Source organism: Callorhinchus milii, unplaced genomic scaffold (assembly GCF_018977255.1).
Source record: "Callorhinchus milii isolate IMCB2004 unplaced genomic scaffold, IMCB_Cmil_1.0 Scaffold28, whole genome shotgun sequence".
NCBI lineage: Eukaryota > Metazoa > Chordata > Chondrichthyes > Chimaeriformes > Callorhinchidae > Callorhinchus > Callorhinchus milii.
This window is the reverse complement of record NW_024704769.1, coordinates 3,715,508-3,741,554: the sequence shown is the minus strand read 5'-3', so window position 1 is coordinate 3,741,554 and position 26,047 is coordinate 3,715,508. Positions and strand designations below refer to the sequence as shown.

The 26,047-nt window shown below is 54.0% G+C and overlaps 1 protein-coding gene across 1 annotated transcript; it reads right to left on the bottom strand.

Moving 5' to 3' along the window:
- Positions 1 to 495: 495 nt before the first annotated feature.
- Positions 496 to 25,691, bottom strand: sorbs3 (sorbin and SH3 domain containing 3). The gene is made up of 22 exons (XM_042344425.1): positions 25,535 to 25,691; positions 19,195 to 19,304; positions 18,382 to 18,684; positions 17,970 to 18,045; positions 17,235 to 17,380; positions 17,036 to 17,099; positions 16,183 to 16,224; positions 15,317 to 15,437; positions 13,015 to 13,156; positions 11,702 to 11,752; positions 11,177 to 11,269; positions 9,782 to 9,828; positions 8,891 to 9,015; positions 8,296 to 8,387; positions 7,588 to 7,634; positions 6,793 to 6,907; positions 6,048 to 6,173; positions 3,568 to 3,750; positions 2,986 to 3,489; positions 2,236 to 2,348; positions 1,768 to 1,874; positions 496 to 836 (listed from the first exon to the last, which is right to left on the bottom strand). The coding sequence occupies exons 2-22, from the start codon at positions 19,243 to 19,245 to the stop codon at positions 775 to 777; spliced, it is 2,610 nt and encodes an 869-aa protein (XP_042200359.1). The 5' UTR covers positions 19,246 to 19,304; positions 25,535 to 25,691; the 3' UTR covers positions 496 to 774.
- Between the last annotated feature and the right edge of the window lie 356 nt (positions 25,692 to 26,047).

Here is a 26,047-nt window from a genome sequence, read left to right as displayed (position 1 = left end):
TTATTTACAGGCCTAAGCAGTAGTGCAGGTATATTCAAGAGAGATATTTAGATTTCACTCTGGTGGACCAGCTTCCACCAGCGTGAAACCGAACTCAGCTACAAAGCTCCAGCCAGTCTCTCTCTCTCTCTCTCTCTCGCTTTCTCTCTGGCTCCGAACACCATCTACAGCTGCTTTTCAAAGGGTTTGGAACCATTAAAGGGGGGAGGGAGCCTGTACGCCGTGTGGGGTCTGTAATCTAGAGAGAGAATTAAGACGTTATTGGAAATGGAAGTGGGTTTAATCGCTGGCTTGTCTCGCTTGGGACCTTCAATCCATTGAGTGCGTGTGTTTGTGTATGTGTGTGTGTGTCAGTCCGTGATCTAAGATTTACAGATTTCAGCCACTACGCCCCGAAACTCTGGAAGGCTCTCCTCTGCCTCAATCCCTCCCCCTTGCCCCCTCCTTCCCCGTCTTCAGGGAGCGCCTGAAGACCTTTCCCTTCGACCGTGGCCGACGGTCACCTCCCCCTCCCACCGGCTTCAGTCGCTGAAATCTTAACGCAAATCGTTAGACAAAACAGATTTGGACCATTTCTGCTGAGACTTGTTCTGTTCCGTTCCGAGCTACGGTCAATTGCAACAGAGAGAGAGAGAGAGAGAGAGAGAGGCAGGGGTGAGCAGAGATATCTCAGAGGTGGTGGGGGGAGAGGGGGGAAATGGAGTGAGGACCCATTTGCAGAGAATGTTCTTGAGATGTTCTGCTGGTCGGTGAAGCATCTTCCGTGCGCCTATGTTACACGGGTTGAACATAGTTCCCAGGGAAAGTGCCAAACAAGTGTGTTCGTCTGGAGGTGCCTGTGTGATAGGGGGGGAATGAGGTGAGACTGAGAATAATAATAATAGTCCGTGCATTTGACATGGCGCCTTATCACACCTCCGAGACGTCTCAATTCACGTCGCACAATACACGGAAGAGTGAATTGACGCACAGCAGCATCCCACAAACCGCCGTCGATTGAATAACCAAATTGTTTGCGGAGTCCTGTAGCTCAGTGGTTAGAGCACTCGCTTTGCATGCGAGAGACCTGGGTTCGATTCCCAGTAGGGTGAAACCTTAGGCAAGTTTCCTCACTCCACACACACACACACACACACACACACAGACGTGCGCCTGACAATAATCCCTCAAGACATGAAAACCAACAATAATTTGGTGACTTCAAACCGCGGCTGCTTGTGGGGACGCTGCTGTGCGCGATTGGCCGCCGTGTTTCGCCCGCAAAAAGTACAGCCAATTCACTTTACAGTCTATTCTGCGAAGCGCTTTGAGACGTCGAGAAGACGCGATGAGGCGCTGCATCAAATGCGAGGATTATTATTATTTTTAATTTTTTTAAAAAAAGGCAAACAACGGGGTTCCTACTGACTGCTGGTGAACAGACAGCGATATCAACGGCCAAGCTATTGCTGTTCAGCTGGTTAGACTCCAGCAGTTACTCCCAACGCACACTCTGGGCTCCCCCCAAAGCCTTGGCTCTCGCCAACCTGTGCCTAATACTCTCCGGAATTAGGTACGCATCCCTCCAGAGAGAGAGAGAGAGAGCGCATTCCATTCCAACGACCTATCTCTGGGATTTCCACGTGTAGGTGGGATGTGGGGAATTGTCAGTTGGGTCCGGAGACTCTTAAGCAACGGTGACGGGTTTCAGAGTGTGTCAGACGCCCGGCCGGGCAAAAAAACACACAGCGAGGAGCTGAGGGTCTTATTAACAGCATCGCAACCTACCGACAAACCAGCCATCGTCACACCTCTCCATCACATCCACCAAGTCTCCCTCTCTCAGCTCCAGCTCATCACCATTCAACGGTTGATAGTTGTACAGCACTCGGTAACTGAGAACACAAACAGGAGCAACAGATAATCATCAGCAACGATTCGCCTACGAAACACACAGTCACGACACAGAGACTAATAATAACAGTGAATAATAATAATAATCCTTGCGTTTGATACAGCACCAGCTCGGGTCCAAATCCCTGGCTGTCCAGCGTCTTGGGACGTCTTGGGACGTCTACACAGGAATATTGTATAAGGCCTTTAGGACGTTCAAAGCGCTTCACAGAATAACTGTAAAGTGACTCGACTGTGTGTTTTGTGGGTTAAACACAGCAGCCGTACCTCGACGACGCGATAAGCCGCGATGTCCGACACAAGGATTATTATTATTTTATTATTATTTTAGGTTATACTCACAGAGTCCACTGCAAGGCCGGAGAGTTCGGACCTCCCGCTGACGTGACTTGGGTTCGCTCGGACTTATTGAATACGATATGGGGTTGTGGGCTGGCGTCAGCGGGCACCCAGCTCTGTGCGGGGGTGGGGGGGGGGAGAGGGGGAGAGAAAGAGAGAGAGAGACAGAGGAGGTGGACAGAGCGAGGAGGGGAGGGGAGGTGGGGGAAGAGAGAGACAGAGAGAGCGAAGTGGGAGAGGGGAAGAGAAAAAGTTAATACAACACCAAGAACTCCACCAAAAAGAACCCCCACATCTTCACCCACCCCCCAACACGCCCCCCACCCCCCGCAAAAACAGTCACTACGCCGTACAGTAAACTCCCGTGAGGCGCTTTGGGTTGTGATATACATCAACTGCGAATAATAATCAGTGTGAAGCGCTTTGAGACGTCTCGATGACGTGAGACGGCGCTGTATCAACTGCAAGAAATATTATTATTATTATTGCTATCGAATAAGAGGAGTGAAGTGTAAACGGTGTAATACAACAACTCGCATCAATATAGCGCCGTCATCATCATCATCATCATCATCATCGGCTTCAGGTCGAGCCTGAGGGCCGTCCTCTTTGACCAGTTTGACCTACGGTCACCTCCCCCCTTCCCCCCCCCCGCGTGTGGGGCTCGGCCACTGTGGGGCGCTCTGGGGCGCTGTCCTGCACGAGGGGGCGCTGGGCAAAGGCAAGTGGTCGTCGTTGTTGTCGATGTCTGACCTGTGCTGGAGGGGCGGGGCTAGGCTCCGTCCGCTGGCCTGAGGCGATGTGATTGGCCGAGGCCCAACCCGTGGGGGTGGGGCTCGGGCTCCGGCCATGTTGATTCGCTGCCCCTCTCGGTGCCAGGAGGTGATTGGCCGAGGGGCTCGGCAGCCGCTGATTGGTGTAGGCGGCCGGCATCGAGTGCTGATTGGACGAGGAGGCCGGGGCCGGGTGCTGATTGGACGAAGGCATGGGCGCCGAGTGATGATTGGACAACGGAAACGAATGCTGATTGGACGATGCCACTCGCACCACGTACTGACTGGACGACGCCGCAGCCACTGAGCGCTGATTGGTCGAGGGCGCCGACATCAAGTGCTGATTGGACGATGGTGCGGACGACACCGAGTGCTGATTGGATGAGTGCAGCAAGTTCTGGTTGGAGAGCAATCGGGCCAACGAGTCCGAGCATTCCTTTTTGGGGGAGGTTGGGGAGGTGAGGGGGCTCTGGGGTTCCGGGGGAGCGAGCGAGGCGGGGGGCACGGGAGCGGGCGAGGCGGGGGGCACGGGAGCGGGCGAGGCGGGGGGCACGGGAGTGGGCGAGGCGGGGGGCACGGGAGTGGGCGAGGCGGGGGGCACCGAGCTGTCCGCAGAGTTCTTCATCCTGGGGCCCTTCACCACCTGCACGTAGTTGGTCGGGAAGATCCCTTGACGGTTCGTTCCCGAGATCCTTCCTTCGAACCAGTTGTCGTCGACCCTCCGGATCAGGCAGATGGTCTCTCCCTGAGGGCCAACAGCGCGAGCGATCATTATAATCGTTTGATGAGAGGCCCCATCACGGCTTCCAGACGTCTCAAAGCGCTTCACACAATGCGTATCTGCCTCTCTGCCCACTCCCCTTTGGAGCTGCACCCCACAGTCCCTTCGCCTCGCCACCTCCCTCCCTCACCTCCTTCAAGGCCCAACTCTAGACTCTCTTCTTCGCCCGCGCCTTTGGACACCCTCCTGCCCCCCCCACCCTCCCCGCCCTCCACCCCTTTCCTGATCCCAACCCCCAGCTCGGGTCCAAATCCCCGACTGTCCAGCGCCTTGGGACGTCCTCCCGACGTGAGAGACTCCGTGTAAAATGTCACTCGTTGATGTTAATTTATACCTGGTAGCTCCATTCTGTATCCACTGAGCCATCAGGAAAGCTTAAGTGGAGATTTTTTTTATTGAGAGAGAGAGAGAGAGAGAGAGAAAAAAGTTACAGTAAAATTGGAAGAGTATTTTGAAACAAAGCACAGTTAATATGAGATAAAAGAGATGTGAGGGTGAGAGGGGGAAGGAGAGGGAAGAGAGAAAAAAGGACACGCAGGGAGATGTGAAACCATAGGAACAGACGAGGCCATTCTGCCCCCCTCCACCTCTCTCCACCTCAGTCTTCAGAATGTGAATGGATCCAGACATAACCCACAGGCTTTTGGGGGAGGGAATGAGAGAGAGAGAGTTCCAGGTTTCTGTGTGGCCTTTGTGTGTTGTGAAAAATTGCCGCTGATTACACTCATAAGTGACCTGTCTCTAATCTTTAAGATGACGCCCCTTGTTCTGGAAAACCCCGGAGTCCCTCCGACTCACTCGCTTGCTCCCCTCGTCTAAAAAAAAAAGGGCATATCTCTTCGACCGCGCTTTCGGTCGTCTTCCTACCCCCTCACCCCCACCCCCCTCCCACCTTGGTTCCCACACCCGGCTCGGTTTCCAACGCAGCATTGTCGGGCAATCTGAGACGTCCTCCCGACGTGAAAGGCGCGGTGTAAAAGTAGATTGCATTGTAACGTATCAAACAACAAGCCCTCCCCGAGGACTTGATCTTTCCAGCTAATGTTCAGCGTCGAGAGAGACAGAAAGAGAGAGAGAAAGAGAGAGAGAGAGAGAGAGGACAATAATCGTAACACAATATAAAAAAAACAAGGTCACCAGAGGGAGAGAATGGAACGCACACACGCTCTCTCTCCCTGGAGGGATGGATCCTAAATATTATTAGGCGCAGGTTGGCGAGAGCCAACGGCTTGGGGTGGTGGGGGGGGTGGGGGGTGGGTGGGGTGGAGCCCAGAGCATGTATTGGGTGGGGGGGGTAACTGCTGGAGTTTGACCAGTCCAAACCACACAGCCTGGCCACTGATATCGCTGTCTGGCCAAGCTTTCCCGCTGCTTGTCCATCCAGGACCACCCTATACCCTATTGGGGGCTGGTGGGGGACCTGCGAATCTGCTGCAATCTCCAACTCTCCACGAGAGGGCAGCAAAGCTTTGCTCTCACAGCAACCGGAGCCGCTGAGGTGGAGGTTGGGGTTGGAAGCCAATTGGTGGGGCATCAAAGCCCAGGGCAGATCAAGAGGTCCATCCTCCCTTGGCGTGGGGGTGGGTGGTAAGCGGGGTCTGGTCAGAGCTGAACTGGCTCCAAGGTGACCTGCCAGGGAATGGAATGTCAGAATCGAGCCCCCCCCCACCCTCCATGACGGCCTCTAGTCCCGGTTCCTGAGCCAGGAGGGGCCGCAGTATTCCAGCCCATCGGCAGGACCTGGAAGGGCCGGCCAGTCACGAGGGGGCAGGGAATCCTGTTAACCCCGCAGCCAAAGCCCCCACTAACGGGGAGGAGGGGGGTCCTAGCTGGACAAGCAGTGGGAAAGCTCGGCCAGACAGCGATATCAATAGCCAACCTATGTGTGGTTTTAGCTGGTCAGACTCCAGCAGTTTCTCCCTAAAACACGCTCTGGGCTCCCACCCCCTCCACCCCCAAGCCTTGGCTCTTCCCAACATGTACCTAATACTCTCCGGAATTAGGTAAGCGGGGGGTGGGGGGGGGGTGTCCCTCCAGTGAGAGAGAGAGAGAGAGAGAGAGAGAGAGCGCATTCCATTCCAACCATCTATCTCTGGTATTTCCGTGTGTAGGTGGGATGGGGGGAATTCTCAGTTGGGTTTGGAGAATCCTAAGCAGCGGTGATGGTTCTCTGCGTGTGTGTGTGTGTGTGTGTGTGTGTGTCAGACACCCGGCTGGCCAGAAAAAAATAATGTCCGTGTTAATGATTATAGACGACGTACCTTGCGGAAGGAGAGTTCGACAGGTAAGTCGGCTTTGAAGTTGAAGGTTGCTACTGCTTCTCCGTACTCCAGCACTTGGATGGGAGGGGGCTTTATGGGGGTCGGTCTCTCCGTGTCTGGGATGATCTGAAATATTAATAACATCCTGTAGTGTTGCGGTTAGAGCACTCGCCTCACAAGCGAGAGGACCTGGGTTAAGTTCCCGGGTGGCTCAGGGCGAAACATTAGGGCAAGTTTCCTTATTCCACACACACGCCTGTGTTTCCCTAACACTAAGTAGGAACCCGGTGGTTAGTCAATTGGCGGATCGCTTTCCAAGGCTAATTAAATAAAAAATAATCATTTGGTCACTTAATCCACAGCTGTTTGTGGGACATTACTGTGCACAATTGGCCGCTGCATTTCTTCCCCAAAATATGCAGTCGATTCACTTTACAATACATCCTGTGAAGCGCTTTGAGACGTCTCAATGATGTGATGAGGCGCTGTGTCAAATGTAAGGATTATTATTCTCTGGGACGCCAGGAGTGAGAGAGAGAAACTCCCTTCTCTTTTCGAACAGCCCCGCGGGAGATCTTTAACATCCACCTGGACAGGCACAGACAGGGAGGTTGGGGGTAGGAGGGTGATCGAAGGCACAGTCGAAGAGGAGTGTCTTGAGACGAGCCTTGAGGAGGTAAGGGAGGTAGGGAGGGAGGAGCGAGGCGGTGGAGGGCGTGAAGGCCACACACAAAATGGAGCTCACCTCTACATAGGCTACTGGAAAGATGCCGTGTCTCCCATGATGTTCACCTTCCAACCAATTCTGGTCGACCACTCTGTGGATGTAAACCACATCTCCTTTCTGTAGAGCGAGCTCCCTGCAACAACAACAACAAGATTTATAACAACGATAATAATAATCCCTGCGCTTGATGTAGCGCCTTGACACGTCCTCGAAACATCTCAAAGGGCCTCACTGAATATACCGTAAAGTGCAGTGACTTGTGTATGTTTGTGGGCGAAACGCGGCAGCCAATTGCGCACAGCAGCGTCCCCACAAACAGTCGTGGACCGAGCGACTACATTTTTTTTATTTGGGGGGGGAATTATTACTCCCCGGAAAGCGATCGGCCAATCGACTGACAACCTACACACTGCGAGGTAAACAGAGGCGCGTGTGTGTGGAGCGAGGAAGTTTGCCTAAGGTTTCGTCCAGACTCGCTCGGGAATCGAATCCAGGTTCTCTCGCTTGCGAGGCGAGTGCTCTAACCACTACCCCACAGAAAGAAGTACATGAGAGGTAAGAGGCTTGAAGGGCGGGCGCGGGGATAGGACAGGCTGGCGGGATTGAACGGGGGGGGGGGGTGAGCTGTGAGAGTTGAGGGCGGACTCAACGCGACTCCCATCGGGTTAATGTGATTCAATAACCCACCCGGTTGAGGTGAAAGCTGAGAACGCAGCCGCACAGAGCGATCAACACACTGAATTATTAATCTGACCATCAGTCGGACTGGGGAGATCGCGGGTGTGAGCCTGAGCCGGATCGGGTCACACTTACTTGGGAGACTGGGCCTGGAAATCGAACTTGGCTCTGGCTGCCTTCATCTGAACGGGAAAGAGAATAAAGTGTACAAAAACAGAAGCTTAGGACGATTGGGACTGTACACGTCGTATCACACCGACGTGCCGATCCCGAGCGATGACAAGGTGAAAAATAAGGAACTGGAGAATAATAATAATAATAACAATCCTCGCATTCGTCGTCGTCGAGACGTCTCAAAACGCTTCACAGAATATACTGTAAAGCATAGTGACCGTGTGTTTTGTGGGCGAAACGCAGCAGCCAATTGCGCGCGCGGCAGCGTCCCCACAAACAGTCTATTACACCCAGAAAGCGATCTGCCAATCGACTAACAACTAGTTACCACTGGTAAACAGAGGCGTGTGTGTGGGGTAAGGAAACTTGCCAAAGGTTTCTCCCCGCCCGGGAATCGAACCCGGGTCCTCTCGCTTGCGAGGCGAGTGCTCTAACCACTGCGCTACAGGACTCCAGATATAAACATAGATCTGTATTGTAGGGTTCCTCATGGGGTGAAGGTGGGTAATTGGAGTTGAGGTGCAGATCAGCTATGATCTAACAGAATGGTGGAACAGGCTCGAGGGGCTGAATGGCCTCCTCCTGTTCCTATGTACCTCACTGTCTTTACCATCTACAAACTTTGCCTTTTCCAAGTGACTCTCTCTCTCTCTCTCTCTCCGCTCTTACCTTCTTCTCTTCCCGCTTGGAAGGCCAGTCGGACCCGATTTCCTGGCTCCCGAACCTCTCGCCGTGGAAGCCATTCCTGGGATTTAGCGGATCTGCAAACCAGGAAACAGACAGCAGACGTTTTCCATCAGTGTTCAGTGAGAGGAGAACAGAGACGGCATTGCCCAGAGTCCTCTCACATCTCAGCCGTCACATAAGATGTTATAAGAACCTCATAACAACAACAGTAATCCTTACATTTGATACAGCGCCTTATCATGTCGTTGAGACGTCTTAAAGCGCTTCACACAATACACTGTAAAGTTTTGTGAGAGCCAATTGCGCGGATTAAGTGACCAAATTATTATTATTTTTTTGAGGGATTATCACCCCCGGAAAGTGATCCGCCAATCGACTAACAACCGGGTTCCTACTTACTGCTGGTAAACAGGGGCGTGTGGTGTGTGTGTGTGTGTGTGTGTGGAGTAAGGGAAGTTGCCTAAGGTTTTGCCTCGATCGGGAATCGAACCCGGGTGCTCTCGCTTGCGAGGGGATTGCTCTAACCACTGAGCTACAGGGACTGCACGATAGGCTAACTGCGCTTTGCCCGGCTCACCTCTGGGGGACGGAGATTTATCCCGGCCTCTTGTGCCTCCGAGGGATTCCCATGGCTCAGTGCGTTGGCCATTGGGATGATGGGCACCAGCGGAACGATCCCAACTTGGAGATGAAGCCATCCGACTATCAGAGAGAGAGAGAGAATAATAATAATAATAATCCTCGCATTTGACACAGCGCCTCATCACGTCTTCGAGACGCCTCAAAGCGCTTCGCAGGATACACTGTAAAGTGAATTGACTGTACATTTTGTGGGCAAAACGCGGCAGCCAATTGCGCACAGCAGCGTCCCCACAAACAGCCGTGGGTTGGAGTGACCAATTTATTATTTTTTTCTTGAGGGATTATTATCAGGCGCGCGTGTGTGTGTGTGTGTGTGTGCGTGTGTGGAGTAAGGAAACTTGCCCAAGGTTAGTTCCTGCGGGGAATCGAACCCAGGTCCTCCCGCTTGCGAGGCGAGCGCTCTAACCACTGAGCTACAGGACTCCCACAAACAGTCATGGATTGAGTGACCGATATTATCTTGTCGGCCAGGACACCATGGGAGAGAGAGAGAGAGAGAGAGAAACTCCCTTCTCTTTTCAATAGCCCCCCAGGAGATCTTTAACGTCCACCTGAGCAGACAGACGGGGAGTGAGGTTTAACGTCTCGTCTGAAGGACGTAGTCTCCGACAATCCAACAGCCCCCAGGGCTCCAGCGGAGCATCAGCTGAGACTGTGTGATTCCAAGGCTTGAACCCACAACTTTCTGACTCGGAGGCGAGAGCACAAGTGACTGAGCCGGGCTGACACACACATACACTCTCTCACGAACAGGGAATCACACCCTTTTTGGCTGGGTCACTGTGTGCTCTGTCTCTCTCCCTCTCTCTCTCGCTGTGTCTCTCACCTGGCGGATGTGGAGGGTGCGTTGAGGGGTTTTGACTCTCGCGATTCCTGGTGAAAAAAAATCAGACAGTGAGAAAGCTGTTGAGACACATTCGTCCAGTGCCACACAACCAGCAGTCAGCTGAGTCCTACACTCCAACCTGTTCCCGCTCACTCACACCCTCACTCACTCACTCTCACACCCACCCTCCCTCCCTCCAACTCACTCACTCACAAGCTCACTCACCCACGCACTCACTCACTCAGTCGCTCACTCACAAAACCCAGACTGCCGAGCCCGTCGCAGAGGGCTGACTCGATTCCGACAATCCACTGCCAAACACGTCACTGTGGAGCCAGTTCAGCTCCGAGGGGACCCTGCACCCCTCCCCCCACCCAGGAGCACGGACATCCTCCAAGCGAGGAGTGAGGGAACCCTGCCTAAGGTTTCGCCCCGACCCAACCCGCCCGGGAATCGAACCCGGGTCCTCTCGCTTGCGAGGCGAGGGCTCCAACCCCTGAGCGACGGGGACTCCAATCAAAGGGAGGTGCGAGGAGGCGGAAATCTCTCTCTCTCTTCCAAGGCAACGCAGGAGCTTTAACCCCAAAACAACAACAACAACAACAACTTGCACTTGTCTAGAACCCTCCACCCGGGTTTGTGTCACACGAAGCTCGACCGTGGCAGAGTCTGACAATCCACTGTGGCGTAGAGAGAGTTTGACTGTGGATCTCACCCTCTACCTGGCCTGGGAAGTCAGGATCGGAGGGGAGGGGTGGGGAAGGAATGTTCCATTTGAAGACAGGTTGTAATTTAATACTCACAGTGTAAACGCGATCGGCCTTGCTATTAGCTAGCGCTCGCCTCATTGAGATCAGGACACAACCTCAGCACAGTGAACATAGCACAAACACACCCAGGTTCTCTCTCTCTCTCTCTCGCACACTTCAATGCACATTTACCACACCCTGAGATGTGCACAAACACAAACAATCAGACATGTACTCAGACGTGCACAGACACGCACACACACACACGCGCACATACACACACAAGCAGAAACGCATACACAGACATGCGCACATACACAGACGCTCACACACACACACACACACACAAAAAAAGTCTCAAAGCGCTTCACAGAATACACCGTGAAGTGATTTGACTGTAGGTTTTGTGGGCGAAACGTGGCAGCCAATTGCGCACAGCAGTGCCCCCACAAACAGCCGTGGATCGAGTGACCAAATTATTATTATTTATTATTGTGAAGGAATTATTACCCCTGGGAAAGCCACCCGCCCATCGACTAACAAGCGGGTTGGAGTAAGGAAACTTGCCCAACATTTCTCCCTGCCCGGGAATCGAACCCTGGTCCTCTCGCTTGCGAGGCGAGGGCTGTAAGGTTAGAGGTTGTACCTGCTGTGCTCTCTGAGATTGCCACTGCTCCATTTCCCTCAGGTCTGTCTCTAACTGAGCCTCCAGATGCCTCAGCTCTTGTTCCAGGGTTGTCTGAACCCAACACACAGGGCAGGTTAGTACCACACCACAGCATCACGTGTGTGTCTGTCCGTGCGCGCGCGTCTGACCGTGCGCGTGTCTGTGCGCGTGTGGCTATATGTGTGTATATATATATATATGTGTGTGTTTCCATATGAATGTGTGTCTGCATGTGTGTTTGTATGTAGGGTGGGCATCATGTGTGTGTGTGCGCGCATGTCAATAACAACTTGCATTTACAGTGCCCCTCATGCAGGGTAGTGTCCCAGAGCGCTGGATGTGTGTGTTTGTTAGTCTGTGTAAATGCGTGTGTGTATTTGTCAGTGTGTTAGGGGTGTGTGTATGTGTATGTGTGTGTGTGTGATCTATGGCACAGTCTGTGTGTGTGTAAGTGTGAGTGTGTATAAGTGAGAAAGTGACAAGACAAAGCCCGAAGTCATTTACCTCGAAGGAAGCAGAGTGGGTTCTGTTAGAGTTCACAGCTGGTGTTCCAGGCTACAAACAAGCAGAGAGACAGTGAGGCCACACTGCCCCCTCACACCCTCACACTCTCCCCTCGCACACTCACTCTCTCCCCCCCCCATCCCACCGCAAACAACAAAAATTACCTTTACAACAACAACACATTTACATTTACACGGTGTCTTTCACGTCTGAAGGACGTGTCAAAGTGCTGGACAGTGAGGGGTGTGAACCACACGCGCACACACACGGTTACGGTTGGATCCATTCACGTTGTCCAGACTGAGGTGGAGAGGTGTTTGTCAGCTCAGGGGATCAGGGGATACGGGGGCAAAAGCGGGGAATTGGAATTGAGGTACAGATCAGCCATGATCTAATAGAATGGCAGAACAGGCTCGAGGGGCTGAATGGCCTCCTCCTGTTCCTATGTTCCTCTAAGAGTTAATCCTCATCCACAGCCCTGAGACGTCAGCTGTTATGGCTTCAGTTCGACTGATATTGCACAAGGATACGATTAAAGATGATGAGCGTTTTGACCATTAAAGGAGAGGTTACTGGGGCTTATGTCAGTGTCTTGGCATTTCTTTACACCCAACGACAACAACGTGCATTTACATTGCGTTCGTCACCTGAGGGGGGGTGGGGGGGGATCTGAGAGCTCCTCAACGTCAGAGAGAGGGAAGGAGAGAGGAAGGGAGGGGAAAGAGAGAGGAGGGAGAGGAGAGAGAGAGAGAGAGAGAGTGAGTGAGGAGAGCTGGACAGAGCGAAAGGGGGGGGGTGAGGGAGAAAGGGATGGGCGGGGGGAGAGCAGAAAAAAGAAACAGAAAAGAATCGAAAAAAGAAAAGAAGGAGCGAGAGAAAGAAAGAGAGAGGGGGGTGGGGAGAGAGAGAGAGAATGCCCAGCCTTTCAGTGAGTAAGTGTTTAAAGCTGTCACACTTAGTTAACTTTCTGAGACGGGAACAAAGATTGTGAGAGAGAGAGAGAGAGAGAGGAGAGGGGGAGGTAGAGAGAGAGAGAGAGAATGCGAGAAAGAGGGAGGAGGGGAGAGTGGGAAGCAGAGAGAGAGAGAGAGAGAGAGAGCGAAAGGGAACGAGAGGCAGAGAGAGAGAGAGGGAGAGAGAGGGGAAGGTATGGCGAGAGAGAGAGAGAGAGAGAGAGAGAGAGAGAGAAAGAGGGCGGAAAAGTTAGAGAGAGTGAAAGGAGGAGGGAAAGAGTGTCTGTGTGAGTGTGTGTGTGTGTGTCCCTCTCTCTCGAATCAGCCCCGGGGCCAAAGAACGTGCGCGAAGCACCTCACCTTCCACTGCCTCTCCGTCTCCCGCCCTCTCTCCGTCTTCGTCTCGGGCACGGACGAGCGCCTGGGACCGTACTGGAAGCTCCTCCTGGGCTGAGTGTGGATCGTGTGGGTGTCAGCTCCCAACTCGCTCCGGCGATCGTTCCTTCAGAGCGAGAGAGAGAGAGAGAGAGAGAGAGAGCGTGTGAGTGAGTGAGTGAGAGAGAGAGAGAGAGAGGAAATACCAAGTAATGTGTCAGCGTTGCCAGGGAGACGGAGGGGGCTGTGTTGTGGACGCGGGCGGCTGAGCTGTGTGAGCGGATCTCAACATGTTGGGATGTCAAGGCTCGGACTCGCTGACGGACGGGGGAGGAATGTGGAAGCTCAGATCACATCGCTGGCATTCCTCACCTCACTGCACACTCACACACTCACACACACACACTCACACACTCCCGCACACTCACACACACCACACACACTACACACACTCACACACACACACACCACACACACACCCACCACACACACTACACACACTCCCGCACACTCACACACACACCACACGCCACACACACTCCCGCACACTCACACACACACCACACACACTCCCGCACACTCACACCACACACACTCTCCTGCACACACTCACACACACTCCTATACACTCACACACACACCACACACCACACACACCACACACTCCCGCACACACACCACACACTCCCGCACACTCACACACACACACACTCCCGCACACTCACACCACACACACTCTCCTGCACACACTCACACACACTCCTATACACTCACCACACACACACCACACACACTCTCCTGCACACACACACACACACACAAACTCACAGCTCAATTCCTTCCCCACTTCTTTTTCTTTCTACCTCTCTTTCTCTCCCCCTATCTCTCTCTTTCTCTCTCTTCCTCCCACTCACTTTCTCCCCCTCTCTATCTCTGTCTACCTCCCTCTCCTCCTCTGGTCTCTCTCTCCTTCCCTCCCTCTCTCGCCGCCTCTATCTCTCAAGTCTCCCTACTCGCTCCCCATCTCTCTCTTTTTTCTCTCCCTCCCTCTCCGCCCTCACTCTCTCCAACACCCCCAAGAAGTGATCATTTGGTCACTCAACCCACGACTGTTTGTGGGGGCGTCGCTGGGTGCAATTGGCTGCCGGGTTTCGCCCCCAAAACACACAGTCACTACACTTTACAGCGTATCTCCTGCGAAGCGCTTTGAGACGCCTCGACGACGTGATAAGGGGGCGATACCAAATGCAAGGATTATTATTATTATTGTTATTATTCTGTTAACTTGCTGGGGACGAGGAGGGGAAGAGGTGTGGGGGTAAGAAATGGGGGGGGGGGGTGGGGGTGGGCAGAGACATCGATGCCACCTCTGTTGGACCCAGTGATCGCAGTTGGGGTATTTGCGACTCTGGGGTAATCGCACCTGAAGCATTTCCCTCTCACTCCCGCCAGAGCCGCACAGCAGTAACAACCATATTAACCCACGTCTTTGAGACGTCTCAAAAGCACTTAGCGCTCTGGTGTCCCGACTCACTCACCCTCTCCGCAGCCCAGGAACACCGAGGCGAACAGAGTGTCCGGCGGAGGGGAGTGGGGGGGGCGAGGGACAAACAGCCGGCCAAGGGCTGGGAGCTCAAAGTCCTGGCCACGCAGGGTTTTAACGGCCTCACCTCCACAGTAGGTTTTGGGTTTCGTCAGCGAGTAAATATCCCAGTTATGTGCAGACTTTAGCCGTTTCCCTCTGGCTCCGGGCCAGCCCCCACTTCTGGAACATTCTGTTTTCTCTATTGTGTGCGAGTGTCTGTCTTGTCCGGAGGAATTTCCCAACCGCATTGTTCCAAGGTTTGAAAAGGGTTCAAAGTGCATCGATTGATAGACCCTCTCCCCCCCCCCCAACCCTCTCTCTCTCTCTCTCTCTTTCTCACACACACACACACACACAGACACATACTCTGACCACAAAGCGGCTGTTAATTAACTACTCGGAATTAACATTAACCGTGTCAAGTTGGGAGGAGGTCTCAAACCCGCCCATCGACTAACAACTGGGTCCTACTTACTGCTGAGCAAACCAGGGCGCGCGCGTGTGTGTGTGTGTGTGGGGGGGGGGCGGTAAGGAAACTTGCCTAAGGATTCGCCCTGACCCGTCCGGGAATCGAACCCGGGTTCCTCCGGCGTGCGAGGCGAGGGCCTCTGAACCCCTGAGCTGCAGGGAACGCCACAGGAGCGAGTGGGGGGGGGGGAGAGCAGTTTCGCAGTCAGCAGAACAATCAGGAAAACGTCTCACCCGTGGGAGGGGGAGGCGTGTTTTGGCAAGTCAGCCTTCGGCAATAAGATGGTGTCTAATCCCCGCTTGTCTGGAAGTCCGTTTCTGAACTGTTGTGTCACATTGTTGGAGGAATCGACCGCTGTAAGATAATAACAACCACATTAACAACAACAACATTAACAATAACATTAATAACAATCACAACATTGATAACCATTTCAAAAAAAATTAAAATTAAAAAAGCCATTTAAGAAAAATCCTCGCATGTGATATGTCATCTCAAAGAGTTCCACAGGATATACTGTACAGTGTAGTGACTGTGTGTTATGCGGGCGGAGCGCGGCAGCCAATTGCGCACGGCAATGTCCCGCAAACAGCCATCAAGTGGTGGTGGGGTGGGGGGTGGGGGGGAATTGTTGGCCAAGACACAGGGTGAGAGAGAGAGAGAGAAAAACTCCCTTCTCTTTTCCCACAGCACCGCTACCGTCCACCTGAACAGGGCACAGACGGGAAGCGAGTGAGGTTTAACGTCTCATCCGAAAGACGGTGTCTCTGGCAATGGAACGCCCCCCCCCCCCCCCGCACCGCCCCCAGCACTGCACTGGAGCATCAGCTTAGACTGCGTGATTCCAAATCCTGACGTGTGTGTGTGTGCGTGTGGGGGGGGGGGGGGGTTGTCTGGAACCCGCAACCTTCTGACTCAGACGCGACAGAGACAGAGAGAGAAAGAGAGAGAGAGAGAGAGAGAGAGCGCTGCCACCGAGCCAGGCTGCCACTCAATAAGAAAGGAGGAGGAAGCCAAGGTTTAGGTTTGAGTGTTCGTGTGTTGTCGTGTCTGGAGCGACAGAATTAAACGATTCCTTTAAAGAACCCGGAGAACTTACTGTCGGGCACGTTCCACCCTCCTCCGCTCTCGAACTCATCGTCTGCAAGAGGAGGTGACATTGTCCGTGAAGGACGAGCAAATAAGTACACGAACACACAAGTAAATAAATGCACAAATACACAAATAAATACACAAATGCACAAATAAATACGCAAATAAGTGCACAAATCAATCAATCAATCAATCAATCAATCACTCCCTCCCTCCATCCACAAAAAAACAAAGACTGACAAAGATTGTAATCTGCGCTCACGTTGGGAGAGGAGAGCGTCTGATACAATGGGGCAACGCAGAGGAACTTGGCAGCACATTCTGCACCGTGTGGGCGGTGGAAGATTTCGGTGTAAAAATGAGCCCATCGGCTCCTTGCGGTTCGTCGCCTTCAAAGCAACTCCCTGCCTCTGTGACCCGCTAACCCCACATCAACCGGTCCCCTCCCTCCGCTCAGGGGGCTTCGGTCTGTTCCACGTCCCCCCACCCGCGCACACACCCCCCCCCCACTACCCCTCACCCGGCCCGCCCCACCATCGGGCGGGTGGGCCTTCAGTCTCTGTCCGTCCCCCCCCCCGCCATTTGGGAACTCCATCCCACACTCCCTCCGCCTGGCCCCCCGCCCTCGTCTCCATCAAGACCCTCCACTTCGACCCACCGCGCCTTCGGTCACCCTCCTCACGCCCCCCACCACCACCCTCCCCAAACACTCCTGATCCCAACCCCCAGCTCAGCTCGGGTCCAAGCCCCTGACCGTCCAGCGCCTTGGGACCACCTGAGAGGGGCCGTGTAAAATGTTGTGTGTTGTTGTTTTTGTTGTTGTGGTGGTGGTGTTTGTGCGTTTGCTGCAAAGTATTTACCTGAACGCCTCCTGTGGATTTGTCGGAACATGCTCTTGTACCAGTCCTTGGGTCTGTTTACACTCTGTTTCGGAAGAAGACAATCTCAGCCACCGATTAAAACACCGCGCGGCTCCCCACCCCCTCCCCACCCGCGGGACACACCACCACCAACACCACAACAACTTGCGTTCAGGCGAGGGAGGGGGGGGGGACTTACTGGTCTGGAGGCAATGGGCATCCCGACCTCATCGACCGGCCCGATTCCCTCGTACTTGATCCACTTCTTCTCCCGCGAGTCTTTGCGGTTCTCCGCCCACAGTGCCGGGCGAGGCGGGGGCAGGGAGCGTCCATTCAACCCGGCGCCTGGCAACGGGGAAAGGCAGGCAACGTGTTAGTGTGTGTGTGTGGGCGTGTGAATCCCGCCCGAGGCGAAGCTCTGCCTCCCCCCCCCACCACCACCTCCGCAATGTCGCCCGGCTCCGACACGGCCTCACCCCCCGAGACCCTCACACTCTCGCCTTCGTTGCATTCCAGGCTCCACTACGCAAACTCCCTGCCTGTGGACCCCCAGCAACCGAGGACACTACAATAATAATAATAATCCTTGCGTTTGATGTAGCGCCTCATCACGTCTTTGAGACGTCCCAAAGCGCTTCACACTGTGTAGTGTAGCGACTGTATTTTTGTGGGCGAAATGGCAGCACAATGGCACACAGCACTGATTACATTATTATTATCATATTGTGGAGGGATTATTACCCCCTGGGAAAGCGATCCCCCAATCGACTAACAACCAGGTTCCTACTGACTGCCGGTAAACAGTTTGTGGAGTGAGGAAACTTGCCCGACGTTTCGCCCAGACCTGACCCGCCCGGGAATCGAACCCGGGTCTCTCTGGCTTGCGAGGCGAGGGGCTCTGACCCCGGAGCTACAGGGATAAAGGGTCACTTACCGGCGTCCAGCCCGGGTGAGCGAGGGAGGCCGAGGTAACTCTCACTGGCCCTTCGTGCTCCTTGAACAACTGGAGGCTGAGCCGAGGGAGAGAGAGACAACAACAACACGTCATTTACACGTCGGGAGGACGTCCCGAGGCGCTGGACAGTCGGATTTGGACCTGGGCTGGGGGTTGGGATCGGGAGGGGTCGGAGGGTGACCGAAGGCGCGGTTGGTCGAAGAGAAGGGTCTACGAGACGGGCCTAGAAGGAGGCGAGGGAGGGGGCAAGACGGAGGAGGGACTGTGGGAAGGAGTTCCAAACGGTGGGGGCAGAGAGGCTGAAGGCCTGACCGGCGATGGTGCGGGTGCCGAGCAGACTGATCGATACCATGTCGGTCCATCAAGCCCCAGTGAGCGGACATTTTCTTACACAGCCGGACGCGGGTGGAGGCGGTGGAAATTGCCCCAGGGATACAGCGTTCCGAGGGGCGGCCGGGGGCACACGGAATCCGCCTTTCTGCAGGCCGGGCGGGATGAAGTCGTCCAGGGACGGGAATTCCAGGTGGGAGGAGTCCTGGCAGGAGAGGGGACAGAGGGATGGGATGAGCGGAGCAGGAACAGAAGGAGGAGGAGGGATAGAGGTCTCCTTCATCACGATGGCTTCCTGTTCCGGGAGGTGAAAACTCCGATGTCGGGAAACGTGAAATATTTTGGGACGGGATCCAGGGAGGTCCTGCGGGAAGACAAGGGTCTGGGTGTCAGTCGGCAGCGCTCTCAAGAGCGCTTCACAGGACGCGCTGTAAAGTGAAGTGACTGTGTATTTCGGGGGCGAAACGCGGCAGCCAATTCCGCGCAACAGCGTCCCCACAAACAGCCGTGGGATGAACGAACAGTTTTACTTAGAGCACCGGAAGAGAGGGAGAGAGAGAGGTGGGGGGAGAGAAATTCCCTTCTCTTTATTGGACAGTGCCGTGGGAAATCTTTAGCGTCCACCTGAACAGGGCACAGGCGGGCGGGGGAGCGAGGTTTATCGACACAACACCCCACTGACTCGAGAGGCCAGAGAGAGAGGGAGAGAGAGCGCGAGAGAGAGGGGGGGAGAGGGAGAACGCACACTACTGGCAGGAGAAGGAAATGGGGTTTACAGAGTATCCCCAGGGAGAGAGGGAAGAGGAGAGTGAGGAGAGTGTGAGGGGGAGGGTGGGCAGAAGGAAAAGAGCGACACAGAGAGAGTATCGCTTACCTCAGGCTGCATGTTTGAGAACTGCAGAGTCGGTCCCGGTTTCGTTATCATGTACACACGCACACATGCACACAAACCCCCGCTTCACCTCCTCTCACGTCTCCGTCCGACTGTTAAGACAAGAATAATAACATAATAATAATCCTGGCATTTGATACAGCGCCTCATCACGTCTTTGAGACGTCTCAAAGCGCTTCACACGATACACTGCAAAGTGAATTGACTGTATATTTTGGGGGTGAAACGCGGCAGACAGTTGCGCACAGCAGCGTCCGCCACAAACAGCCGTGGATTTTTAAAAAACATTTGAAGGGATTATTACCCCTGAAAAAGCGATCTGCCAATCGACCGAGTTCCTACTTGCTGCTGGTAAACAGAGGCGTGTGTGTATGCGGGTGGGTGGGTGTGTGTGGAGTAAGGAGACTTGCCTAAGGTTTGGCCTTGACCCGTCTGGGAATCAAACCCGGGTCCTCTGGCTTGCGAGGCGAGCGCTCGCTCTAACCCCGGAGCTACAGGGCTCTGTTGTGTTGTGCTCAGTTCGCTGCTCCCGTCTGTGTGTGATGCCCCATGAGGCTGCGGAGGCTGCGGAGGCCCTAACACCACAATGTTATGTCCACTTTTCCGAGTCTGAGCTCAGCCGTGAGTCACTCTCAGGCGTTGCAGCACCAACATGAGATATCCCGGCTGACAGCGAACTCGCTGCCCAACCCAACGAAAGCGCTTTCATTCCCGAAGGCTAACATTCCCAGCGGGATAGAGGGGAGCGTGGAGACTGATCACACACACCTGAGCTCACAGTCCAGGCTGATGCTCCATCCTAGTGAGGGTGGGAGGGTGGGAGAGAGAGAGAGAGAGAGCCCACAAAACACACAGTGACTACACTTTACAATGAAATCCTGTGGAGAACTTCTCAGAACAGTTCTCAGCTCCTGTGTGTTAACCCTACAGCCAAAGCCCTAACTAACGGGGAGGGGGGTCCTCGCTGGACAAGCAGCGGGAAAGCTCGGCCGGACAGCGATATCAATGGCTGAGCTATGTGTGGGTTTAGTTGGTTAGACTCCGGCAGTTATCCCCAACGCACACTCTGGGCTCCTCCTCACCGAAGCCTTGGCTCTCGCCAACCTGCGCCTAATACTCTCCGGAATTAGGTAAGCAGTGGGGGGGGGGTGGGGCGTCCCTCCAGGGAGATAGAGAGAGAGCACGTTCCATTCCGACCAACTTCCTCGGGGATTCCCATGTGTGGGTGGGACGCATGGAATTCTCAGTTGGGTTTGGAGACTCTTAAGCAACGGTGACGGGTTCCTGCGCGGGTTCAAGACACCCGGCCGGGCAAAAAAAATAAAGTACCTGCAATGGTTTGGGCTGGATGGCTGGGCTGTGTGTCTCTCTGGGAGGGAGGTGGGTGGGTGGGTGGGTCGGGGGAAGCTTTAGCTGAGAGAAACGATGTGCAGTGAGACACGGAGACACAGAGACACAGACAGACAACCCTGCGCCGAGCTGTGGCTCTTACATTCACTGTCAGCACAAAAGCCTCTGCCACAGTCACAGTCCCATTCAGCTCTTCAGTCACTCTGTTCACGCTCAGACACTTCTGTCTCCTGGGAAATTTTCTCTGCGCGGGGTCGGGGGGAGAAGCAGAGAGAGAGAGAGAGAGAGAGAGAAAGAGGGGAACAAGGGAGAGAGACAAAAGACGAGAGAGAGAGAGAGAGAGACACACATACACACACGCACACGGAGCGAGAACGTGAGAGACGCGCACAAATATACATAGAATGAGAGAGAGAGGGGTACACATACACAAACAAACGCACACACAAAAACACACACAAACAGAAACACACACATACACACAGACACACACAAAATATTGCCAACAACTTCCTGTTAGCAAAGACACAGAAGCCATTGTGAGCTGTGGGAATAATTTGGGATCACACCCACGCTATAAAACTAGCAGCTCCCAATCAAAGTGGAGTCTTATTGTTAGTTACAGTGTGAAAGGGAGAGTCCCGAGACTAACAGTGGGCCTTCAGCCATCCGACAACACCACACACCACACGAACTCTGTGCTGGAGGGGGAACGTCAGGATACAAAGCTCTGGGCTTCAGCCCTCGGCGCTTCTCGAGGAGTCCTGTAGTGTAGTGGGAGAGGACCCGGGTTCGATCCCCTGGCGGGTCAGGGTGAACCGTTAGGGAGGCACGTTTCCTTACTCCACGCACACGCACACGCACGCGCCTCTGTTTACCAGCAGTAAGTAGGAACCCGGTTGTTAGTCGATTGGCCGATCGCTTTCCAGGGGAAAAAAACCCCTCCACAAACGAAAAAAAAACTTGGGTCACGCAATCCACGACTGTTTACGGGAGCAATAATTGGCTGCCGCGTTTCGCCCACAAAGCACAGACAAATGGCTTTTACAGCCAATCCTGCCACGTATCGCCCGCCCACGGATACGTTGCTTTGCGGCGAAACCTGTGAAGCGCTTTGGGGCGTCGGGAAGACGTGATCGGGGGCCGGTATCAAATGCGAGGATTATTATTATTACTATTGCTATCGTTGTTCTTATTCTGTCTCAACCCAGAACCGACGTTGAATTGAGACAGAACCTCGGTCAGAACAGGGAGTGGGCGAGTGAGGTTTAACGTCTATTCCAAAGGACGGTGTCTCCGACAATGTGGGGCTCTCTCTCTCTCTCTCCCCCACCCCCCCCCCACCCCGACGCTGGGCTGGAGCGTCAGCCTGGACCCTGAGCTCAATCCTGACGGAGTTCCGACTCTGGGAGACGAGAGGCCGAGCCGGGATAACCCGAGGGAACACAGCCACGGCTTTCCCAGAAACTCGGCCGCCTCCGGCTCTCTTCCCAGCCATTCGGACGGAAGGTGAACATCGCCCTCCTGCGGTCACGCAGTGCGGCGCCGCTTCGCCCACGTCAGGGACCACAGCCGTCCGCCAGCGCAGCTCCGCGAGGATCCTCAGCCTTCGCGGTTAACGCAGCACCTTTCCGCCTTCGGGTACACGGCGCTGCGGATCCCCAGCGCCTTGGGGGGGGGGGGGTCCTCCTGACCCGAAAGGCGCCGCACGAAGGCAACTTCCCGTCGTCGTCGTTGTCGTGGTCGCCGCCGCCGCGCAAATCCGCAGTGGGAGACGTCTCGAAGGCGCGATAGAGGCGCTGCGTTGAATGCGAGGGCTGACACACGCTCACGCCGCGCGCAGACTAACCCCGCGCTCCGGTCAGGCAGGCGTTAAAGGTCTCCTGTAAGATCGGGGAAAAGAGAAGGGAGTTTCTCTCTCTCTCTCTCTCTCTCTCTCCCTCCTTCCCTCCCGGTGTCCTGTCCGACAATCCCCCGGATAAAATTGGTTGCTCGCTCCGTGGCTGTTGGTGGGGCTGCGTTGCTATGTGCACATTGGCTGCTGCGCGTTGCCTAAAAATACAAAGCACAAATGGCTTTGCGGAGAGCCGCCCGGCCCAGCATCTGGTTGCAATGGGAAGTCGTGGGTGAGAGAAATCTGACTTAATGGGACAGTGTTAGTCATCAGAGGACGTGCCACACAGGCCCGAGCCCAGCCAGAGGCTCAGACAATTAATAATAATAATCCTGGCGTTTAATATTGCGCCTTGGCCCGTGGTCGAGAACACCTTCCCCGGAGTACGCTGAAGTGCAGCGACTGTGTATTTGGTGGGTGAAATGCCAGTGGTACACCGCAGTGATCCACAAACAGTCGTGGAGTGAGTGACCAAATTATGATTATTATTTTTTAAGGGAGTTTTTCTCTCTCTCTCCTCCCCTCCCCCCACCCCGCATCCTGACCGAGAATCCCTCCCCACCTTTCCCCCTCGATAAAAATTGTTCACTCGCTCGCCTAACGGCTGTTCGCTGGGCGCAAATTGGCACACAAAGCACACGGTAAAGCCCTGCAAAGCGCTTTGAGACGTTTCACAAAAAAAGCCCTGTTACCAAACACAGCAATTGTTAGTATTATTGATCGTTCCGATGATTATCAGATCACTGTTGCTATTTTCGGCAGCGGGCTTGGGATTGAAATGAGTCATCTCGGTTGAGCGGGCGTTGGCCGGGGCCAAGGTTGGAGTCAGGGACAAGAATATCTCATTCTCACTGATGTCACGACGGAAGGATTACACTGGGAGTTCAGTAAAACACAGCTGCCATAGAAAGGGTTGTATTTGAGCAAGATTATAGGCCTTGTCACTTCAGGGCACTGCTGATGTCGATGAGGCAGGTCCTCACAGGTCCTGGCTCATCCGCAGGATCTGGAAGGGCCGACCAGTCCCCGGGGGTAGGGAATCCTCCCCCTCGGCTCCTTTTAACCCCTGCAAGCCACAGCCCTAAAGGGGAGGGTGGTCCTCGCTGGACGAGCAGAGGGTTGAGGGGAGAGAGTGTTATTATATGTGTATATATGCATATGGAATTAATAATAACCCTTGTATTTGATATACCGTCTTATCACGGCGTTGAGACGTCTCAAAGCGCTTCACGGGATACACTGTAAAGTGCAGTGACTGCATTTTGTGGGCGAAATGCGGCAGCTGATTACGCACAGCGGCGTCCCCACAAACAGTCGTTAATTGAGTGACCGCACTTTTTGTTGTTGAAGGGATTATTACCCTCTGGAAAAGCGATTCGCCAATCGACTAACGACCGGGTTCCTACTCACTGCTGGTAAACAGAGGCGCGCGTGTGCGCGTGTGTGTGTGTGTGTGTGCGCGCGCGGAGTAAGGAAACTTGCCTAAGATTTCATCCTCCACCTGCCTGGGAATCAAACCCGGGTCCTCTTGCTTGCGGGCGAGGGCTCTGACCACTTCGCCACGGACTCCACAGTCACAGTTCAGTTATAAGTGACCGAGTTGCGAAATATTCCTCCCTCCCACCTCACGGTTGGAATTTGACCCCCTTGTATTTCGGAAGACTTAACACTGAAAGCCGTCTGTGTGCCTGCACCGTCCCCCAGCGCTCTCTCGCACCCCACACTCAACAGCTCACACCATTATGTAAAACAATGTGCGGATCTGATATGCAATCTCCACTCCCGCACCAACGCCCCACGGGAATCCACCCACTCAGCTCCTGTTAACCCCACAAGCCAAAGCCATAACAGGTAGAGTGGTCCTCACTGGACAAGCCACGGGAAAGCTTGGCCAGACAGCGCGCGCTCTCTCTCTCTCTCTCTCTCTCAATGGCCAAGCTATGCGTGGTTTTAGCTGGTCAGACTCCACCAATTACCCCCAACGCACACTCTGGGCTTCCCTCCCCACCCCCCCAAGCCTTGGCTCTCGCCAACCTGTGCCTAATACTCTCCGGAATTAGGTAAGCAGGAGGCGTCCCTCAGGGAGAGAGAGAGAGAGAGAGAGAGAGAGAGAGAGAGAGTGTTCCATTCCAAAAATCTATCTCAGGGATTCCCATGTGTCGGTGGGAGGTCTGGAATCCTCAGTTGGGTTTGGAGACTCTTAGGTAACGGTGATGGGTTCCCGCGTGCGTCAGACACCCGGCTGACCCCCCAAAAAGTGCCCGTTAAAGAGAGTCAGTACTCTGTGTGTGTGTGTGTCGGCCTCAGATAAACTTACAACGCAATAAGAGCCCCGTTGTGTCAGTCTCGGTATTAGATGCTCACTGGAGTAGATTAATGATCTACTCAAATCCCAACCTGGCTCAGTCAGGAGGTTGTGGGGTCAAGCCCCTACGTCAGGACTTGAAGTCACACAGTCTAAGCTGATGCTCCAATGCACCGCTGGCGTGTGTTGCATTGTCGGAGACGCTGCCCTTCGGATGGGATGTTAAACCGGTCTCACAGTTCAGGTGGACGTGAACGATCGCCCCGCAGCACTATTGGAAAAGCTCGCGCACACACATGCACACACACCCTCATGCACGCACATTCGTGCGCACACACCCGCTTACACACACACACACAGAGGCGCAATACGACACGTGCTCTCACAAACGCTGCCACACTTGCTCACTGACACTCACGCGTATTCACACACACACACCCGCGCACACTTATTCATTCACACATTTATTTCACGGGGAATCTGTGCAAGTCCGGCATTATCGAGACACAATTTGCGACAAATTGAAATGATGCTTAACAAGATAGAGGAACACACATGCAGACACGCGACACACACACACACACACACACAGACACACACACACACAGAGTCACAGACAGCGCCTTTAAATTAAACAAATGCCAGGCAAAACAGAGCCTGGAAGCTGACTAACTTCAAGAGAGAAACAAAACAAGTTATTCCTTAAAAGGAGAAGTGTGGATTAAAAGCAACTTTTTTTCACGGCCCCCTGGAGTTTTGAAAGAGTCACTTACGGTTCCTTCTCTCTCTGATCTGCAGTGAACTCCAGTAAAGTCTCTGCCTTCTTGGGAGTTGCGTTGCGTTGAATGTCACTTCTGTTTCTCGCTGCAGTTTATGCTTGCTCGCAGGAGGCTAAGAGGGGAAGGTCAGTCAGTTAGTCAGAGAGAGAGAGCATGTGTGTGTGTGTGTGTGTGTGTGTGTGTAATAGTTTCCACAGCGCAGTGTTGGGCTAAAAAAGAAACGAGGCAAACAGGAGCTCAGAGATGTTTGAATGCCATCCAGCCACAAAAATAAATCCCTGGGACAAAACCTGCCCGTTTGCTGTGGGTGGGTCAGCCTTAACCCTCACCCTGTTCTCTCTCTCTCTCTCTCTCTCGCTCTCTCACTCTCTGACTCTGTGATGTGTTAAAGCTGGGTTTCAATTAGATCCATATTTACAGTAGAGGGCGGGACCCGAATTCAGAGGAGGCCAGAGCAGGCAGCCTCGCGTCGGGAGATTAATAATCCTTGCATTCGATGTAGAGTCT

Excerpts from the sequence above, each read along its gene's own strand:
- sorbs3 (XM_042344425.1), bottom strand. The coding sequence starts at position 19,245 with ATGATAACGAAACCGGGACCGACTCTGCAGTTCTCAAACATGCAGCCT. Across the intron at positions 18,046-18,381 it reads CTCCACCCGCGTCCGGCTGT|CCTCCAGTTGTTCAAGGAGC; the intron begins GTAAGAAAATGT and ends CCCTCGGCTCAG. Across the intron at positions 3,751-6,047 it reads TCGAACTCTCCTTCCGCAAG|GGAGAGACCATCTGCCTGAT; the intron begins GTACGTCGTCTA and ends GTTGGCCCTCAG.